The sequence below is a fragment of the Nipponia nippon genome, unplaced genomic scaffold, assembly GCF_047370975.1.
Source record: "Nipponia nippon isolate SJK-2023a ecotype South Korea unplaced genomic scaffold, ASM4737097v1 scaffold_17, whole genome shotgun sequence".
In the NCBI taxonomy this organism is placed as follows: Eukaryota; Metazoa; Chordata; class Aves; order Pelecaniformes; family Threskiornithidae; genus Nipponia; species Nipponia nippon.
This window is the reverse complement of record NW_028262333.1, coordinates 3,190,884-3,208,463: the sequence shown is the minus strand read 5'-3', so window position 1 is coordinate 3,208,463 and position 17,580 is coordinate 3,190,884. Positions and strand designations below refer to the sequence as shown.

Genomic DNA, 17,580 nt, shown 5'->3' with positions numbered 1-17,580 from the left:
TAATACAGCCTGGCACGCAAAGGTTTGAAATCCTGGTGGGGAGGAGAGACAAGCAATCCTAGACATGAGGAGACTTGTGTAACAGATATATTTAGAATACAATTCTGACCAAAAAAAAAAAAAAAAAAAGTCAGCGAGAAACAACTATTTCCCCCCTCATCCCGGAATGTATTTGCAATTAAAACATTCATAAGATGTTCAAGTGTTTTAAACATAAGTGTCTAATTAAAAAAAAAGATACATGACTCTCAAATGCGAATCCGATCTGAATTTGACTTCAGGAAGCTGAACTCTGCATCCATTCATGCATGTGGAAAATGGAAGCGCTGGTTCCAACTCGTTGCAAGTCTGAGTCATACAAAGACATGCAACTGTTTTACCCCAAATGTTACCACTCAGACTACAGTAAGCATGATTTTCCCATTCTCCCTGGAAAACAATGATATTGAAGCTTTGCCAGTTAGGTCCCAAATTAGTTTTTAATCAGCAAATCTATAAGCTAGTTACGGACGAGATCAGACCAGGCTAGGTGCTGTACAAACACAGAAGGATAATCCTGCTCCAAAGACCAACTACGTACAAAATAAATAACCAGACAGTAACAATCAACGTGACAGGCTGAGACCCTGGCACACCAGACACCTACTGCTGCCAAGTTTTTGTTTGCATATGACAGATATGACAGCAAAGACGAGCTTTAAAGAGGGCTTTGAAAGAGCTTAACAAGTTGGTTTTCAGACTGCTGCTGACTGAAGAGCAGAAGGCAGAAAACCAGTTGCTTGGTTTGAAAAAAAATCCAGCAAGTGGTGAGAGCTGAAATAGCGGATCAGTCAGAAGCCAAGCAAGCATCAATCTTTTTATACCGAAATATATAGAAGGATGCATATACACATATATTTTATTTTTATATAAAACACATGACGTGTGATGTTTCTGTACCACTAACAAAGTGTCTTTTCAACTAAATGTCAAAGCGTTAACAAAGTGGATACGTGTCAGAGCAGTCTTCTCTGTTTCTGCTCACTCTTTTGTCAGAGGCCTCAGCAATGCTGCTGTTCTAAAGAAAACCCTACAGACCTTTCCAATCACTGGCTGCAAGTTACAAATCGCTGACTTACAGTCAGTGATTATTACAGTCAAAAACCAGCTTTAGTGTTATTCCCAACTTAACACTACTATAATTACAAATGCTCTTCGTACAGAAGGCATTTCTTGAAATGAACAGCTACTACAATTAATGCACGGGGATTACCTTGCTTACTTAATGAGGCCGTAAATAAATTTAATTCTACCACAATCTTGTCTTTTAGCCTGGATCTGGGAAGGACTAAGCAAAGTCCAAGCAAAGCGGACATGCAGCGTAATTCAGGCTAACGTCTTAACTGCGCACCCATACAAATTATAAAAGTTATCATAAATTAAAGAAAGAAGATGCTATGGATGGGAACATATTTGGTTTGCTAAGAAAGCATGAGTTAACACACACACACGGTTGCACAGAAGACAGCCAAAGTACTTTTATTTTCCTTGGCCTGAGCCTTTTTTGCAGGAAAGAAATAAAAAAATTGTTACGTTCACTGTCTTACCTGGACAAGCTCTCTATATGCAGATTTCGCCAAGTTATAGGGCACCAGAAGATTTGATGCCAGAAAGTAGAGAACTTCCAAACCAGTGAAAATCATGGCAAATTTGTTGATGACGACGATGGTTTCCAGAGGGACCAGGCAGAGTCGTGCCAGCAGAGGGAGCATGTGAGCGGAGAAAAGCCAGATCTGCTTTGTTTTCATGACGCAGGAGCAGAGCGTACACACCACCAGCTGACCTGGAAACGCGACACAGTATTTTATAATCAAGCTGATTATCCCCTTCAGGAAAAAAAACACAACGTATTTTAATACGTTATCTTTCCATAACACAGTTATCAACATCCAGCGTATTATGACAGTTCTAACTAGGACATATCTGTTATGAAACCGGGCTCCTCCGCGTCTTTTGCTGGGTCACGAAAGTTACCATTTTCAAACTACGCAAAGCGCATGCTTTCACTTTACAGATTAGCGAGATGTAAACCCAGAACACACGCAGAATCATACTCAGATTAATATGAAGTCCCAGAAAAAAAATCACGCAGAGGATAACCCAACAAGTCATCCCTCTTTTTTCTTAACATCCCCAGCTCAGCTTAAATCCCATCAGTATCCGTATACAGCAGTAGCTTTTCTGAAGCCCAGCTATTTCGTCCCGAGCTACGCAAAAAAAGTAATCAGAGGTCCCAAATGGCTTTTAGAGCAAAAATATTTATACTGTCAAGAGGAATTACTGGCCAAGAACAGCAACAGGAGAACAGCCAGGTCAGCAGCTGAGACTTCAATAATTTCATAATGCCCTGAGGCAGTTGCTCAAAATTATCACTGAAGCTTGCAAGTGACAGATAATTAACAACTAAATTCTCTTTAACAGTTGGCGGGGACACAAGCACGAGCACTTCTCTCCCACACACGCAGAGATTTGGAGGGTGGTATTTCTAGAGCAGACCACTCCAGTATAACTGCTCCCACTGGAGTCACTGGAAGTTGTGCCCTCAATCTCAGAGGAGACGAACGGGGCGAAATGCACGTTGCCTGGATAAGAATGATTCTCACTCATCATTTTGCAGTAAGGAAAAAGTTCATTGCGTATTATTTAAAAGCAGAACCTTGTTCACCATCTATGTTAGAGTACACCCGAAAGCCACAACACGTGGTACTAAGCTCCAAAATGGAGCATAAGCACTTGGGTTATCTCCACTAATTCTGGCATTTCACAATTCCTCCCGAAACCAGGAGCTAGCCTTAGCAAAACACAGAGTAACAAAATCAAGGCCGTTAACATCTCTAGGTCAGCGCTAACTCCATGTGTTCACATAAGCTTACTGACCTTGTAAGCCCTTCTGGATGGGCTGGGGAGGGAAGCTGCGAGAGGAGAAACAGCAGTACCAGGGTTTTACTTTCATTCTGCCTAGCTTCCCCACCTAGGAAAGGACTTCTGCTTTTAAAATAACTGCAACTGAGCTGAAAGCAATCTCTAATCTCTCCTACTTAAGCACACAAAGTTCTTCCTCCTTCACACTGTCCTCTTTCAAGTCTTATTGTCAATTTGCTAGATGTTTTTTGGAATTAGCAGATACCTTTTCAGAACAAGCACCCTTGCTCTCAGCAAGACGCTATCAGCATACTGGGTCTCATAAGCCTCAGAGAAAGTTATTCTACTCATCTTTTTAGAACTTGAACAGACTCCAGCTCTGAAGCATTCTCCCTCTGCTTTGTTGTTTTCTGCCCACACACACGTTGCTACAACCCTATTTGAGATACCACCAGCACGCTGCTGTGCTGTAATATTCGGGAGCCTGGCACAGTCAGCTTGCGAGGATTTCTGCGACTCATGGTAACTACGGCAACCCAGCTTCACACACAAAGGGATACAAATACCAGCATCCAATATGTTCTTTAGGATTTAGTAAGAGTGTCGTCATCTGAAATAAAATACTGCGACAACATCACGTTAAACAACCCACTGCTCTTCGGGGGGACTCTGGAGCTCTCCCATCACAAAACAGGCCCTCCGAGTCCAGTCCCACCTCGTGCAACAGCAAAACCTGCTTTCCTCCTCAGCGATGTGCTGAGGACACTGGCAATCCCCGCTAAAGTCTCTGACCCTCCCGCCTTTTTGATCTAAACACCGATCAAAAGTGACTTGTCATGGGAAGAAGAGCTGTACACCGTCAAAGGAATTCTCTGGGGGCCCCAATCTCCGTCCTGAAGTCTGCACCTTGTCAATTCTCAACCCCTTCAGGAAGGGCCTGAAAGTGTCTCCAAAGGAGCTTTTAGCAACTGGTACTTCCCGTTTTAAACTGGGGTAGCAGCACCTTAGTTCAGGACAGGCAATGTCTCTCTGCAGTAAATCATAGCTAATCGCCAAGTGGGGCTGTACACCGTCAGTCATCACACACAACATAGCAGGATCGGTCAGGAGAAATTAGTTTGTACCTCATATCGAATCATAAAAAGATTTTAACGCTCTAGCTATCTGCCAAGACTAGCAAATCCAGCTGAATGTCTGCACTCTGTAAACTTAAATGCCGTGCACTGAAAACTGCCAGACGCAGCCCATGAACCCGACAGCTGGAATCCTCCTGCAGGACGCCAGGCTCCTCTGCTAGGGAATGCGGCAACAAGGAAGAAATCCATTGCCTTAAGTTCCTGCCCGTTCTCCTCCCTTCCCAAAACCTCCACAAATACATTAAACATTGCTGACAGGTAGCCAAAGCCTCCCAGCTCGTAAGCTAATGGAAAATGTGCAACAAGAAAGCCTATGCGGTACGGCCGCTGTTCAAGCCACTTTGAGTAGGGAACTGTCTTTATTTCATTTCCAATTTTAAAAAGCTGATGTTAACAAATTCCCTGGCTACGTCATTAACTGTTATGCGAGAAACAAGATGTCTTCAAGTTAATATATAATCCCATTATTGTGCACTAAGAAAAAGCAAGTCTTCGTGGGAGCATCGCTTCGAAAACCACGCAGCTTTGTAACGCTGACAGCCGACACGCTCACAAAGTGGCAGGCTCATCCAAGGGGCAGTCTTCAAAGACATCTATTTCTTCCATCCAGCATATTAGTAACCCCAGTCAACAGTCATCAGACTGAATTAGATCCAGGGGAAGAAATGACTATAAGAGCCCATTCAAAAAGCACTAATGAATAAAAGCATTAACAAAGATTAAATTTGTGAACCAGCTGGCGTCCTGTACATCGTCCCCTTAATTCTGACCAGAACTTGTAGGAACCAGAGCTGTATTCGTAGCACGATTATTCCTCCATGCACCTGCCTCAATGCCTCTCTCAGCAGTGCTGCAGCACAACACTCTGGCAGAAGACGTAAGAAAGAGATGGAGCAAAGCACCTGTAAATTCATTTTGCTGTGAAGACGACAGTTCAGTGCAGTATACTCCTGCAACATGGCAGATTGCACTGGATAAATACCTTTGTACATAACAAATGTGAGAAAGTATTTCATGTTTATACAAAACACCGTCAAGCCTCATAGCTCACTTTCAGAGGCCTTCCCCAAAGACGACCGCTTGTCATCAAGGCTAAAATTCCACTTTCAAGTTGGCTTTAAAAGAACAAGGGAAATTAATAATGGGGATATTAAGTACGTTAACGTACACACATTGCTAGTATAGTCAAGCACCTACTTCTGAAAAACAATTACGATAAGGGGACACTTTAGTCTGTCCCAGTGCAACCCAAAACTGTATTTGACAAAAACAATCTTCTATTTTTTGCACTTATTTGTAATCCATATTAAAACCTGGATGAAACATAAGGGGTTTGACTCTCAGTTTAGTTTCCGTCTAAATGTTCCTGAATGACACGCTGCCTCCTGATCCCCTCCTGCCCAGGCCTGCCTGCCACTTTGTGAAGCTCTCTGAGGGATTCTGCTTTATCATGGGACCCCGCACTGCACCTGGGAGAGATTCAAAGGACTAATTACAAACATTTCCTCATAGAAACACACTAAAGGCTTTAGTTGTACTTCGGTGTCATTTGACAAGACAGCAAAATATTATATATCTAGAAATTTGGAAGAGAAGAAATTCTATCTAAAGATTTCCTCTACTTGAAAAATACCCATGTTATTTCTATTAAAAAAGATTAAAAGCAAAGACAAATGCCATGTTTGAAAGTAAGGATGCAGGCAAACAGGAGACATGTATATTCTGGTAGACCTAACATACCGTAAAGAAGTAAACCCATTTAAATTTGCCAGTAGCATCTGCAAGTAAACAGAAAGTGGCTGAGTTTTGCCAACAGTACATGGCTGACTAAATCTGTCGATAATCTGATGAAAACCATAGGTCTTAGTGAAAGGAGTTAAGGAAAATTTTTCTTTCAAGCTTGTCTCAGGGTTAATTTTAAAATACACATGGTGTGCGTGTATTCCGATCTCCTCTCAGTAGGACATACGGTATGGCGTAGCAACCTTAACGCTGGATTTATTATCTTCCAGTCAAAGTTCAAAGGTTAAGGGAACGGTCTAGAAAGTCCAATTCTTCAGGATTTATTTGGGATTTTTAGGTAGAAAAGTCATCTCTGCCATTAATCAAACACAATTTAAATATAGTTTTGACTTGTTACTCCTTAACTCTTTAATTAGAAATATCCCTGGGAGTCCTTTAAAAAAAAAAACAGTAGCCTGTAGTCCCACGCACACACCCACAAATCTATTTCACCAGTTTTTTTGGAAGAGAATGATAGCAGTCATCTGTAAGGCCAGTAAAGAATAAATACTTGTACAACACTTTCATTGACAAAAGCACTACAAATACACACTACTACTGAAATTTCTGCAGTACTTTCCACCTGAAGGTCATTATAGACAATCCAGTCCTTCGGAATCAGATTGTGAGTCTGAGAAGAACATAGGGGCAGCGCATGACAAACAGACCTAGAAAATACTTCAAAGCTGCAAGTACAGAGTACTGGTAAATTGGTGGCATAGAAAAGCCAGGCAGGACCCACCTAGCCTCCCACGCCGCTTGCATATTAATGAGAATCACAGCTACTAAAAGTGATACGAGACATTTGAAACTGAGAGGTAAAATGTGCATAGGTTTCAATGAAGAGAGTTAGGCAGAGCTCTCTCCTGCATGACAAATCTTTAAAGCACTTACCTACTAAAGCAGTCATGAAACGATTCATAGAGAGAGGTTCCAAGTACATTGGCCCTTCATATCCTGATTCCAATTCGCTCCTCACATAATCCCTAAAAAAATAAACCCACAAACTATTAAGATCCATCTGATCAGACAAGAAGCAATTTATTCATTCCACACATGTAACTTCAGTGTATGTCACAGTCAATTAACTAAATTACAAAAAGCAATATTAACACTACTGTTACAGCAGCCTCACTGATGTAAGGATCTAACTGAGGCATGACTTAAGCAAGAGAAGTATTATCTGTAATTAGACTCACTGGCATAGCTGTAAAAATCCTTTGGGACATCCAAGCTGTTCTTCAGAGCATGGCCTGAAACTGCTTATTGACAAAGCCTCTTAAGCACCGTTCCATTTTTAAATATCCTTATTAAGTGTTCTTCTGCCTAATAGTAATTTCTTTTTCCACCAGCTCCATGTGAAAAAAAAAAAAATTGAGCGCTTGACAAAGAGGTCTTCCAATTTAATGATTATAGTATTTTGTACCTAACAGTCTCTGCACTGAATTTAAAAATAGGTATGAAGGAAAAGTGACAGTCATGAACAAAGTTGCTTCATAATTCTTTTATCCAACATGATTTAAAAGTTTAGCTCTATCCCGGGAAACTTGGGGGACCAACCAGATACCCTCAAACCGACAGACTGCTATTGACAGATACAGTGAGACAGTGAAAATCTGACAGGATAGTTGTAATTTCTCTCAGAAAAGGTTGGCTAGGAGGGTGGGCTCAGGCAACCCAAGAAAAAGGTAAGAACCTGAGAAGACGGGGCATTTTTCTGCTGTTGGTGACCATCCATCAGCTCTGCTTTCAGGCAGGCTAACATACGTAACAGCAATATAACTCAAATATGAACTTGACGCTAAGAGCAAGCATTTTGCACTTTCAGAAGGCAATCCGGGAACAGCACAGCAGTAATTCTCCAGTGGCTCCTTAATCCCCTGCCGTCAGACAGCAGGCAATACTCGGGACCCTTTGCATCCAGATCTCTAGCCCTTTTTTCTGCCTTGCCCTGCAACCCTTCCTTCTCCGCTGGCAGGACAGCGGCTGCTCCCCCCTCATTGTGACCCCACCGACTCTGCTGCCAGCAGCACAGCTAAACCTCTGCTCCTCTCTGGCTGAGGCTGTCCAGTCATTCATGCCTAGCTGCATCACATCCCGGGAATGCCCGACAGACACCCCGCATCTGGCCCCGCATGGAGCTAGCAGGGTCTGTCTGCTCGAGGGGCATGGCACTTCATTTATTACGTATTTGTTTATATCAGTGAGGCAAGCCCGGCTTGCTGGGAACAGATGCAGCCAAAGCAAGGCAAACAGTACCAGAAACCGCAACCAATACAAGAATTGCTCTTTTTCTTTCCGTGCAACTCAGTGTTACTGGAAGCATTCACTTCTCCCCAGAAATGTGGAAATACACCCTTCTTCTAGTATTAGCTTGCTACCCCAAACTAAGGTATTCAAATTTTCATTTGCAAAAAGTCTCTGGAATTCAAGACGTAAATCTCAAAGTACTAAAACAAACACTTCAAAGCCTGCTCTTCATAGCTGACAACCCTGCCTACTCACTGCAGCTTTTCAAGTGTCAGAGTATATGCAAGGTATGTTGAAATGGGTTCTTTAGACTGTAACCTACAATTAAAAACACATGAGGATTGAAAAGGCACTTAAGACAACTGATTCTAGATAGAACTTTCCCCCTTGTTATCCAGGTGTAGCTAAGCACAAGGGTTTTTTCCACCTTCCAACATCCATACAGATGTAATCTTTGGGACAAAGTTGTGTAGGTTTTTTTTTTATTTCATATGAACCTGCAGAACGCACTTTCTGAAAGCATTAGCAACACAAACAGGATAATCCATCAGAGTTACAAAGGGAGAAAAATATAACACCATTTGCAACATGCAACACGGCCTTTTATATTAGCAATATTAAGCTCCATCCTCAAATTTAGGGTGAAAACACTGGCTATTTCTAAACTGCTAGAAGTAAAGGAGTAAAGACATCGCGTTTCTTCTGTATCTGTTAAGAAACAGGTTACAAAATCATCCAGGATACCAACCGTAGCAAGATGACCTTACACAACTCAGCCAAGACATACCAACAAAGCTGCACTTACAGCTGCTTCTTCAACACCAGGAACGGGCCTGGAAATGACCCAAATTCCTTCAAGCTGCCTTTCTTGCTGTCGTCTTCTGATAGATTCAGTCACCTGCACAGAGGTCTGTACTTGGCTTAAGTCTTTAAGTAACTTTCATTAATTGAGTTTTAGGCCTACCAGCTTGGAGAAGCAATTTGTTAAGATCTCCTAAATTTTTTAAACAGTATTTGTAGATGATGTCTGAATAAGGAAAGTCAAAGCAATGATTCTCTTATTACCAGTACAAACACAAGGATCTTTTGGCACAGACACCCATCCGAAGACGCCTCGAACAGCTGCAGTGCCATACAAGATGCTGAGAAGAGCAAGTGCCTGCACTCAATTTTGATCAATTAAGGCTGTATTAAGCTGCAGCTTTTACATTTGAGAATTGTTCACTTTACTGCAGCAATGTAAGAAAACAAGAATGCCAAAATCATTATTTACTAGTTAATGACTCAAACTACATTATTACTTTAGAAAATTAGGATATAAGAAGAAAGCTTAGATCAGATTGCCTGCTGTTCATTCTGTAGATGCATTCCCAGGCTCATTTAATCAAACCGCTGGACTGTTAACACGCACTCACAGCCAGCCATGACTAACGTTGCTTTAAAAAGGTAAAGAGATATAGTGCTTCACACATGACCATTTTTTGTTACTGAAAATGAAGAAAGATCTCCTGTTATTAAAAATATGCTTTGTAATTGACTGACATAAGGCACAGTGGTTATCTGACCTAATTGACTCATATTGCTGACATTTACTTTGGCTGATTAATCTCCTCCATCAACATCAAACACACACTCTCACAGGTTTTAAATGTCTACAGGCAACCTTAAAATTAAGTGTATTTTAAGATTATCCATAAGAAACAATTCAGTCTCTTGCTCTCCCCCCCCCCCCCCGTTTCTCATTCTAAGCTCTGCAAGGCTCAACACCTGGAATACAACCATAACAAAACTGCAAAACATGAAATAAGATAATGATGTAGTTTCCATTTTTTAGCAGTGTGTTTAATTGCATAATTTCTTTTCTCCAGTTTTATTGCTGGAAATGGGGAAAAGAAATGTGATCCTTTTAAGCAAGACATTTGTGCAGCTCCATATAAAACAAAAACAGCATCCATTTTCCTTGTCAGGATCAGCAGGATTTTGGTTTTTAAAGCCGACTTCTCCTTTTTCCATAAACAGATGGTGTATTATCTCCACCCAAATTGCCAGGTTAACACACTACATACAAATGGAGCATCTTCTTGGACTCTCCAAGTGTTCACAAACATTAGCTCATCAATTTTTACACATTAAGGTAATTCTCAGTCTTGCAGATAAGGAAACAAACACTTCAGAAGTTAGTGACTTGTCAAGGTCGCATAGACCTCGAAGTCTGAAGCCAGGGTTTAACTATAAAATTCAGACCTTCTTATTCCCAGACTTGCAGCTGAACTGCAAGCTATTTCTGGGGTGGAAAAAAAGCACCGAAAGCTGAAGTCTTTCAACAGCTCAGAATTTCCAGGACACTGCAGAGTCACAAGTGCCAGCTGATTCTGGTCTTGTTCTATAATTTGCATTAACCAAACTGGCCTCAATATGAGACCTCTTCATCTGTCTTAAATAGCATCCCAACTGGTAGCGCACGCAAGCAATTCACTGGAAGTTTTCGGCTCTAAGCAGAATTATTAACAAAAACCACTCAGGAACAGTTTGCAGATGTGACTGCTGTATGTCGCGTTCCGATCAGTCTGCTAAATAGAAACATCAGTTGGAATTGGATGGCTTTGGCAATAAGAGCAATAGCTCCACTAACATTATATTTGTGCGTCACACTTTATTTTTCAATATGAAAACTAACAGGATTCAAAAATTCTTTTGAAAAGCTAATGCAAGTGTCACTCCCCAGATTACACAAAGGCTGCTGCTGAGAACCCCTTGCACAGTGCTTCCTTCCAAACCGAGGCAGTCTTATACCTAGGGAATGGGTAAGCGCGCTCAAAAGCGTTAGCAACTACATTTGCTTTGCAAAATAGCTAGGGAATACTGCTGGACTATTTGAATCCAAGACATCTTTTAATTAAATATTTCTTTTGTGCCACTTGATGCAAGATTAATTAAAGTCTTTATTAACTCACTCCAGAAGCATCAAAGAGAGAAAGCTGAGGATGAATATGCCGAACGGTCCAAGGAATAGTTATCTAACATGTTTCAATGAAGCCTGTAAAAAGTCTCAAACCTCACAAAGCAATAGAAGTCACAATTCACTTTACATACAAACATGAACAAAAAAAAGGTATTAAAACATCAAACACAGTGCTATCCCGTAATGTATCAACCAAAATCCATCCCATCTCCCTTTCTTTTAAAAAATTTAAGGATCCAGTATGGCATAAAGATCTCTAGCATAAATGCTCTGGACCAAAGCCCTGTATCCGATGGGTGTTTGTTACTAGCGTTATTTTTATTTCAACACAAGTTCTTAAATAACATTTAGGTTGCTTTTTCTAATAAGTAAGCCTTCAACCCTATAAGAAATACCCACAAACTGTATCTATCAAAACCTCAGGACTCCCCTGAGGATGATAAAAACCCTCTTTCCTTCCTACCCAGGCAATAAGAGGCCGTAATTCCTCTCTTGCACCCTCATCCATTCAGGAAATCATTCACTGCAGCTCTGAGAGCCACAACCAGGGCATGCCAAGTCACCACAAAACCTTCACTAACACTCCCCTGAACTGCAGCATACCACGTAAAGAGATATTCCAGCAAATGCTTTAGAACAATTTTGATGCAGAAATAACAAACCTATTACCTCACTTAAATCAATCAAAAGCACATTTCTAATGTTTCCCGTCAGCAGGCACCAAAATAAATCAGGCTCAAGTCCATACTTTCAAAACTTCCCATGTAAAGCCATCAGTGTGATGGCACTCTTTGGTTCCAATTAAACTTCTTGTCGGTATGACAGTTTACGCTGGCTTTCAACAGATGTAGCTGGAGCCAAACGAAGATAATCGACTCTGTCTTGTCCAGCTCAAGAGTTCTTCAGCCTCCTGCTCTGTGTTTCAGATCCAAAATGCCTTTCTTTTTGTTTTCATTGTAAAATTATTACATAAACAAAGATGAATCTAAGAATAAATTCCACTATTACTTTACTTCTACCATCTTCTGTATCTCTATTTTCTCTCATCGTAGGTGCCAGGAAACTAAAAGTAACATCCTGTCTGCTTTTAGAATGCTCCAGTGTTGAAAGCACATTAGCCAAGCCATTGAGTAACTCGGATTACTACATCAGAGGCCACATTTAGTCTTGCGGTACGTGTTTTTTTTCTCCTCAGATTAATGGACATTACACTCTACAGAAACGTAGCTCGGAATTCCTTTTAAGTCAATGAAAACACACCAGAACTACCTGACTGCATATTTGTCTTGAAAAAGTTTACAGAATCAAAGAACAGCAAGATATATTTAGGTGTCTGGCATAGAAAAAGGCCTCCACAAAACCAGACCTATCCCATTTATACAAGATATTAACAAAATATCAGTCATTTTTCTAATTCCCAAACCAAGCTAACAAAATTAATCCATTTATTCTTACCTGGAAATTTGGTGCCCAGCATAAAGCAGCAGTGCAGTCAAAAAGTACAGGTAAAGCTGAACCAGGTGTTGCCTTGGTAAAGTCAGGAGCACAACACTTAAGATGTAACCTGTAACAAAAAGCAGAGGTTGAAATTTCAAGGAAACACTATCTAATCCCAAATTTCTTCATATGGATTAACCCTCCAGTCATTCAGATCTCTTTAATCACCTTTGTTTTCATTTGGTTTTAAAATCCACGTACCTACATTTTCCTCTCATCAAAACACAAAGCACACAAAAAAAACCTGCCACTTTTTTTTTTTCCCTCATGAACAGAAATAGCTCTACCAGCTTCTGCAAGATTACATCTAGATGTCAAGAAGGGGACTTGATCCACAGTATTTTAACAAGACTTAATTAACATAACCTATGTAACAAAGGGGAAACAGGCCTAGGTCTCCCTTTTCTTCCAAGTGAAAGCAAGTTTCAGTGTTGCAGGGAAAAAAGCCCTGCATCCATCCAACAAGCTCAGTCAATTGATGTAAAAAAATCTTTTTCTTCAAGCAAAGGACATGCAGAACACCTTTCCACGCTGATTAGCATTACACATTTTAATTCTTCCACTGCATCTTCATGGTATAAAGACACTTTGCATGCCCATAATTTGAGATGGGGACACACAGGCTGTTCTCCATACTGGCAATATTAAAGCACATTCAAGCTATCAGCGTTGCATAAATCAAAGACAAGGCTCAGCACAGCCTAGTATTTGTAGGCATTTACAGCAGCAGCTCCTTCACTTCTTGTTAGCATTTCGTAAGACTGTGGAAAAAGACCCAATGTAGATACAGCTTTACCCTTCAAGAACATAGCCTGGCTGCTCAGCAGCCTCTCCAACAAGCAGAACACTGATCCTTTTGTTCGTACCTGCTCTCGTTAGGATACTTAAATAAAGGAGTACTTTGAAGTCTACTTCACAACTGGGTGGCATATGCCCATCCTCTTCTTCCTACACAGACTCTGCAGGTGAAAAACCCAGGGTACGGTGCCCTTACTTATCTTTCTTTCCAAGCTCTCCATCACAACGCAGTGCACTCGTGCTCTTTCTGAAGGTCAGCTTAAGTGCCTGGCACTGAAATCCATTTAGGGGAAAAAAAAAAAAAAACAACAACAACAAAAAAAAAACCCAGCAACAGCTAACAACTTCCCTGCAGCTAAGAACAAAACACTACAGAAGAACTTATCCTGACACTTACAGCTATACTAGTCATGTTATATTTAAAGTTTCATCCATCTATTCAGCAACATTGGGCACAGCCTTTTTAACTGAGTTAATTTATACTTCGAGCTTTTTAAAAATACTTAAGAAAATAACGTAACTCTAGATTAAGCACTCCTAAGTAGCGGGACAACCAGCTACCATAAACCAGCTTGAGAACACAGTATGTTCCAATATTTGAAAAAGATACAACTTCAGAGTCAGTCAGTATTTAGGTAGAAGTATTTCAAGGCTACTTAATATCTGCCACCTTCAATAAGCCATCTCTGTAAAATTCTACCAACAGTTAGGTCTTCAAGAAGGTAACTCGCAACACACTCCTAGAAAAGGCATCAGACCCGCAGTATGCCAAGCAAAGATCAATTCAGATACGATAGATGATAGGAGTGATGATAGCCAGACAAAGCCTATTTTCTTACCTTCTTAAAAATACAAATATACAATTTACATATTTAACATTAAAGATAGTTTTTCAAGTACTTTCATAAAGTAGATGTGACAAGTTGCACATTTGTCCGAGGATGTGCCCTCTCAAAAGCTAAAATAATTGACAGTTTCCTTGGTTAAAATGAAGTATCATACAAGTCACCATCACTAGTTTCTGTGCACTGATCATTTACAGTATCCATTTGATCATTTACAAAAACGATCAGGGGGATGGAACACCTCTCCTATGAAGAAAGGCTGAGAGAGTCGGGGTTCTTTAGCCTGGAGAAAAGGCGGCTCCAGGACGACCTTATTGCGGCCTTTCAATACTTAAAGGGGGCTTATAAGAAAGATGGTGACAGACTTTTTAATAGGGCCAGTAGCGAAAGGACATGGGTTTTAAGCTAAAAGAGGGGAGATTCAGACTAGATATAAGGAAGAAATTTTTCACAGTAAGGGTGGTGAAACACTGGCATAGGTTGCCCGGAGAGGTGGGAGATGCCCCATCCCTGGAAATATTCAAGGTGAAGCTGGATGGGGCGCTGAGCAACCTGATCTGGTTGGAGATGTCCCTGCTCATTACAGTGGGGTTGGACAAGATGACCTTTAAAGGTCCCTTCCAACCCAAACCATTCTAGGATTCCATGATTTTTATTTTCAGCTTTTTAAAGGGTCCTGAAACCCAGCACTACAACAGTTTCCTTCTAGCAACTGTTTTATACAGAATAACATGCTTCTAGTTAATACAACACAGCAGATGTTCTACATCATCAGTTTTCTTGGCAAACACCTGTATTTTACGGAATTCATCTTCTCTGTTCGCCACCTTCCTTCTACCAGATACACAAATGACAAGAGCAGGAACTCCTCGGCAGAATCTCCATGAAGACATTAACTAGTTTGCACCACACCACAGCATCGTGGGCCAGCTCCAGCAGCTCTCACACCATCTGCAGACGTTCTTCGCACCTCGTCTCTGCTGTATTCGTCACCTTCCCTTGATTGCTTAGTTAGGGACAATTCTCTCTGTGGAACAACCATGTATCATTCCAGCACGTGAGTCAAATCTCTCTAAACCCTTCCTTCTCACTGTAGCCCATGACTCACCTTCAGGTGGAAAGCTAAATGGCGTTTATTATGCAGTCTTTTATTCCTCTATTACTCTATAAATAGTCTAAGAATACCCGTTTACTGTATCTGCATTTAAGCTCTGCCATCTTCTTTACCTTATTCTATCACATTAAAGTCTGCTCCTTGGCCACATGATGATGTACTTGAGCGGTGCTAAGATAATTTCTGTAAAAGGAAGACATTTTAGAGGGCAGTAACTGCACTCCAACACAGCCATGTAACTTAGGAGTATTTTAGAAGTGATTGAAGTTCATTCTTCTCTACGTGATCACAACTTTAACTAAAATACAGCAGGGAGGAGTGAAAAAAGAGAGTCCAAATACAAATCAGAAGATGAGAAGATTACTGTCTCATCTGTGCCTTTTAAACAGAGGGCTTCCCAACAGCACAGATGCTTGTAATGGTGCACAGGGAAGCAGCACGAGAAAGCCAAGGTTACTGCAGAAGCTTGAGCAATGAACTCCGTTGCTCATGAGTTTGGGCTGGAATTTAAGTGTTCACTTTGAAGCCGCCGTTTGCTCTAATTGTTAGGTTTTGAAGAGGGGGAGAGAGAGACATTTAAAGTAGTTCCCTTTCACTCTGATTTACAATTCCCTCTTGTGACTTGATAAGAGAGAGATTTCAACACACTTCATACTGCAATATTTGCATTTTTGCTGCAGAGGCCCTATTCCCAAAGTGGTACCAACCTCGTTTTTATTGACAATGCCTCTGCCAAAGAAGGGGGGGGGGGGGGGGGGGGGCAAATAATTAATTACCAAACTGTCTCATTGCAGAAGAAAAGGAAGACAAGCTCAAACTCAGACACAGTAGCAGCAATATTCTATTCCCGTTGTTCCCGCCTGGACAAATGATGTAATTAGTGTATGGTGTAAATGAGATTCTACTTCAAAACAAAGGACCACCAGGAAATGAAATTTCTCACAGCAGCTTTCTCATCTAAATCGTTACATTCTGGTTTCATTTGCACCTCCTCTGCCAGAAGAAAACATAATGTTGAGAACATATATTTGAGAAACAGCCATCTTACTGGGTAACCTTTAGACATGGGTTAACAGTAACTAACACCCACTGCCATCCAAACCTTTCCGAGCTCTGCATCTGCAATGAGCACTCCCCTCCCTTGATTTAGGCCATGCATGCTATTGTCACTCTTGGGACTCGGTGTACGGTCCCTTTTAACTCACCAAGTACATTTCTGTTTAAAGTGTAAGCAGCAGGGTCAGTGAAGCCCAATTCCTGCCCTGGTAAAGAAACCGTTTAACACCCGTTAAAAAAAGATAAAGATGAGAGAATGAACTCTTTCCTGACTACAGTAGTAGTGCCCTAGTGCTAGGCCACCAAGAAAGAGAATTGCACCCTTAGGTTTCCAGCTATAAAGAGCACTATAGAAGACCCATTCTGCCAACCTTACAAATACACAGACCCACCACTCGGTGCCTATTCAGGAGCACAAGGAGGCAGAGAAATTCTACAGCCTCTTGTGCAAGACGGTACAGATTGAGGCTCCACTGGAGAAAATAAACTGTGAAAACAATAATAAGCAGAAAAGCTAAGTTAAACTTTGCTAGACAAGAAGACAGGTATTAACTAGCTCATGACCTCATTTACAACTTGTTGATTCAGCTAGATGAAAACCTCTCACTGTGCAATGCTCATTGTTACAGTAAGCAGCAGATCACAGATTGCCTTTCAGCAATCTCTCTCTATTTCTGTAGCACCAAGGTGCTTCCCAGCTTCCCTCACCCCATATTACCTCTTTGTCGACTCAGGTGTCTGAGTTTTATTGACACGCTGCATACAACAGAGGCTTCTGGAGCAGGATCAAAGTTGCAACCCATCCTCTTTATGAAACATTTTAGCGCTCATTTGCATGATTACAGATCCCTTGTGTCCACTTCACATTATTACTCAAAGTTTCCTGCAGGTTTAGTCTAAAAATGAGAGCTTTGCACAGGAAAAGGAGTTCATAACATTTCTTAATAAAACCACACCATCTCTTGGATACTGCTTCAGCAGAGGCTTGCCAAGGAAACATTGCCCCCGAAAGAAAAGCTGCTGTTTACACGGGATACTACAAAGTGAGGAATTCAAATCTTTGAGTGCCAGAAAGTCATAGTACAATTGCTTGGATTCTACCAGGAAATTAATTTGGGGGGCCCCAACTTCCCGTATCCTCTGAGGGTAAAGGGCTCATCTTACAACGACTTGCAAAGCAACTCCCTGCAAAGCAGCAGGTCATGAGCCACAGAATACCATCAAAGCTCCTGTCTCTCC

At 41.1% G+C, this 17,580-nt stretch overlaps 1 protein-coding gene across 1 annotated transcript in view; it reads right to left on the bottom strand.

The window, feature by feature from the left end:
• Positions 1-17,580, bottom strand: part of RNF145 (ring finger protein 145) — a 47,455-nt gene that overhangs the window by 13,893 nt on the left and 15,982 nt on the right. Inside the window, exons 3-5 of the mRNA XM_087754161.1 lie at positions 12,487-12,595; positions 6,714-6,805; positions 1,587-1,822 (exon numbers count right to left, since the gene is read on the bottom strand). Coding sequence (XP_087610287.1) covers positions 1,587-1,822; positions 6,714-6,805; positions 12,487-12,595 — 437 coding nt within the window. The remainder of the gene's footprint in view (positions 1-1,586; positions 1,823-6,713; positions 6,806-12,486; positions 12,596-17,580) is intronic.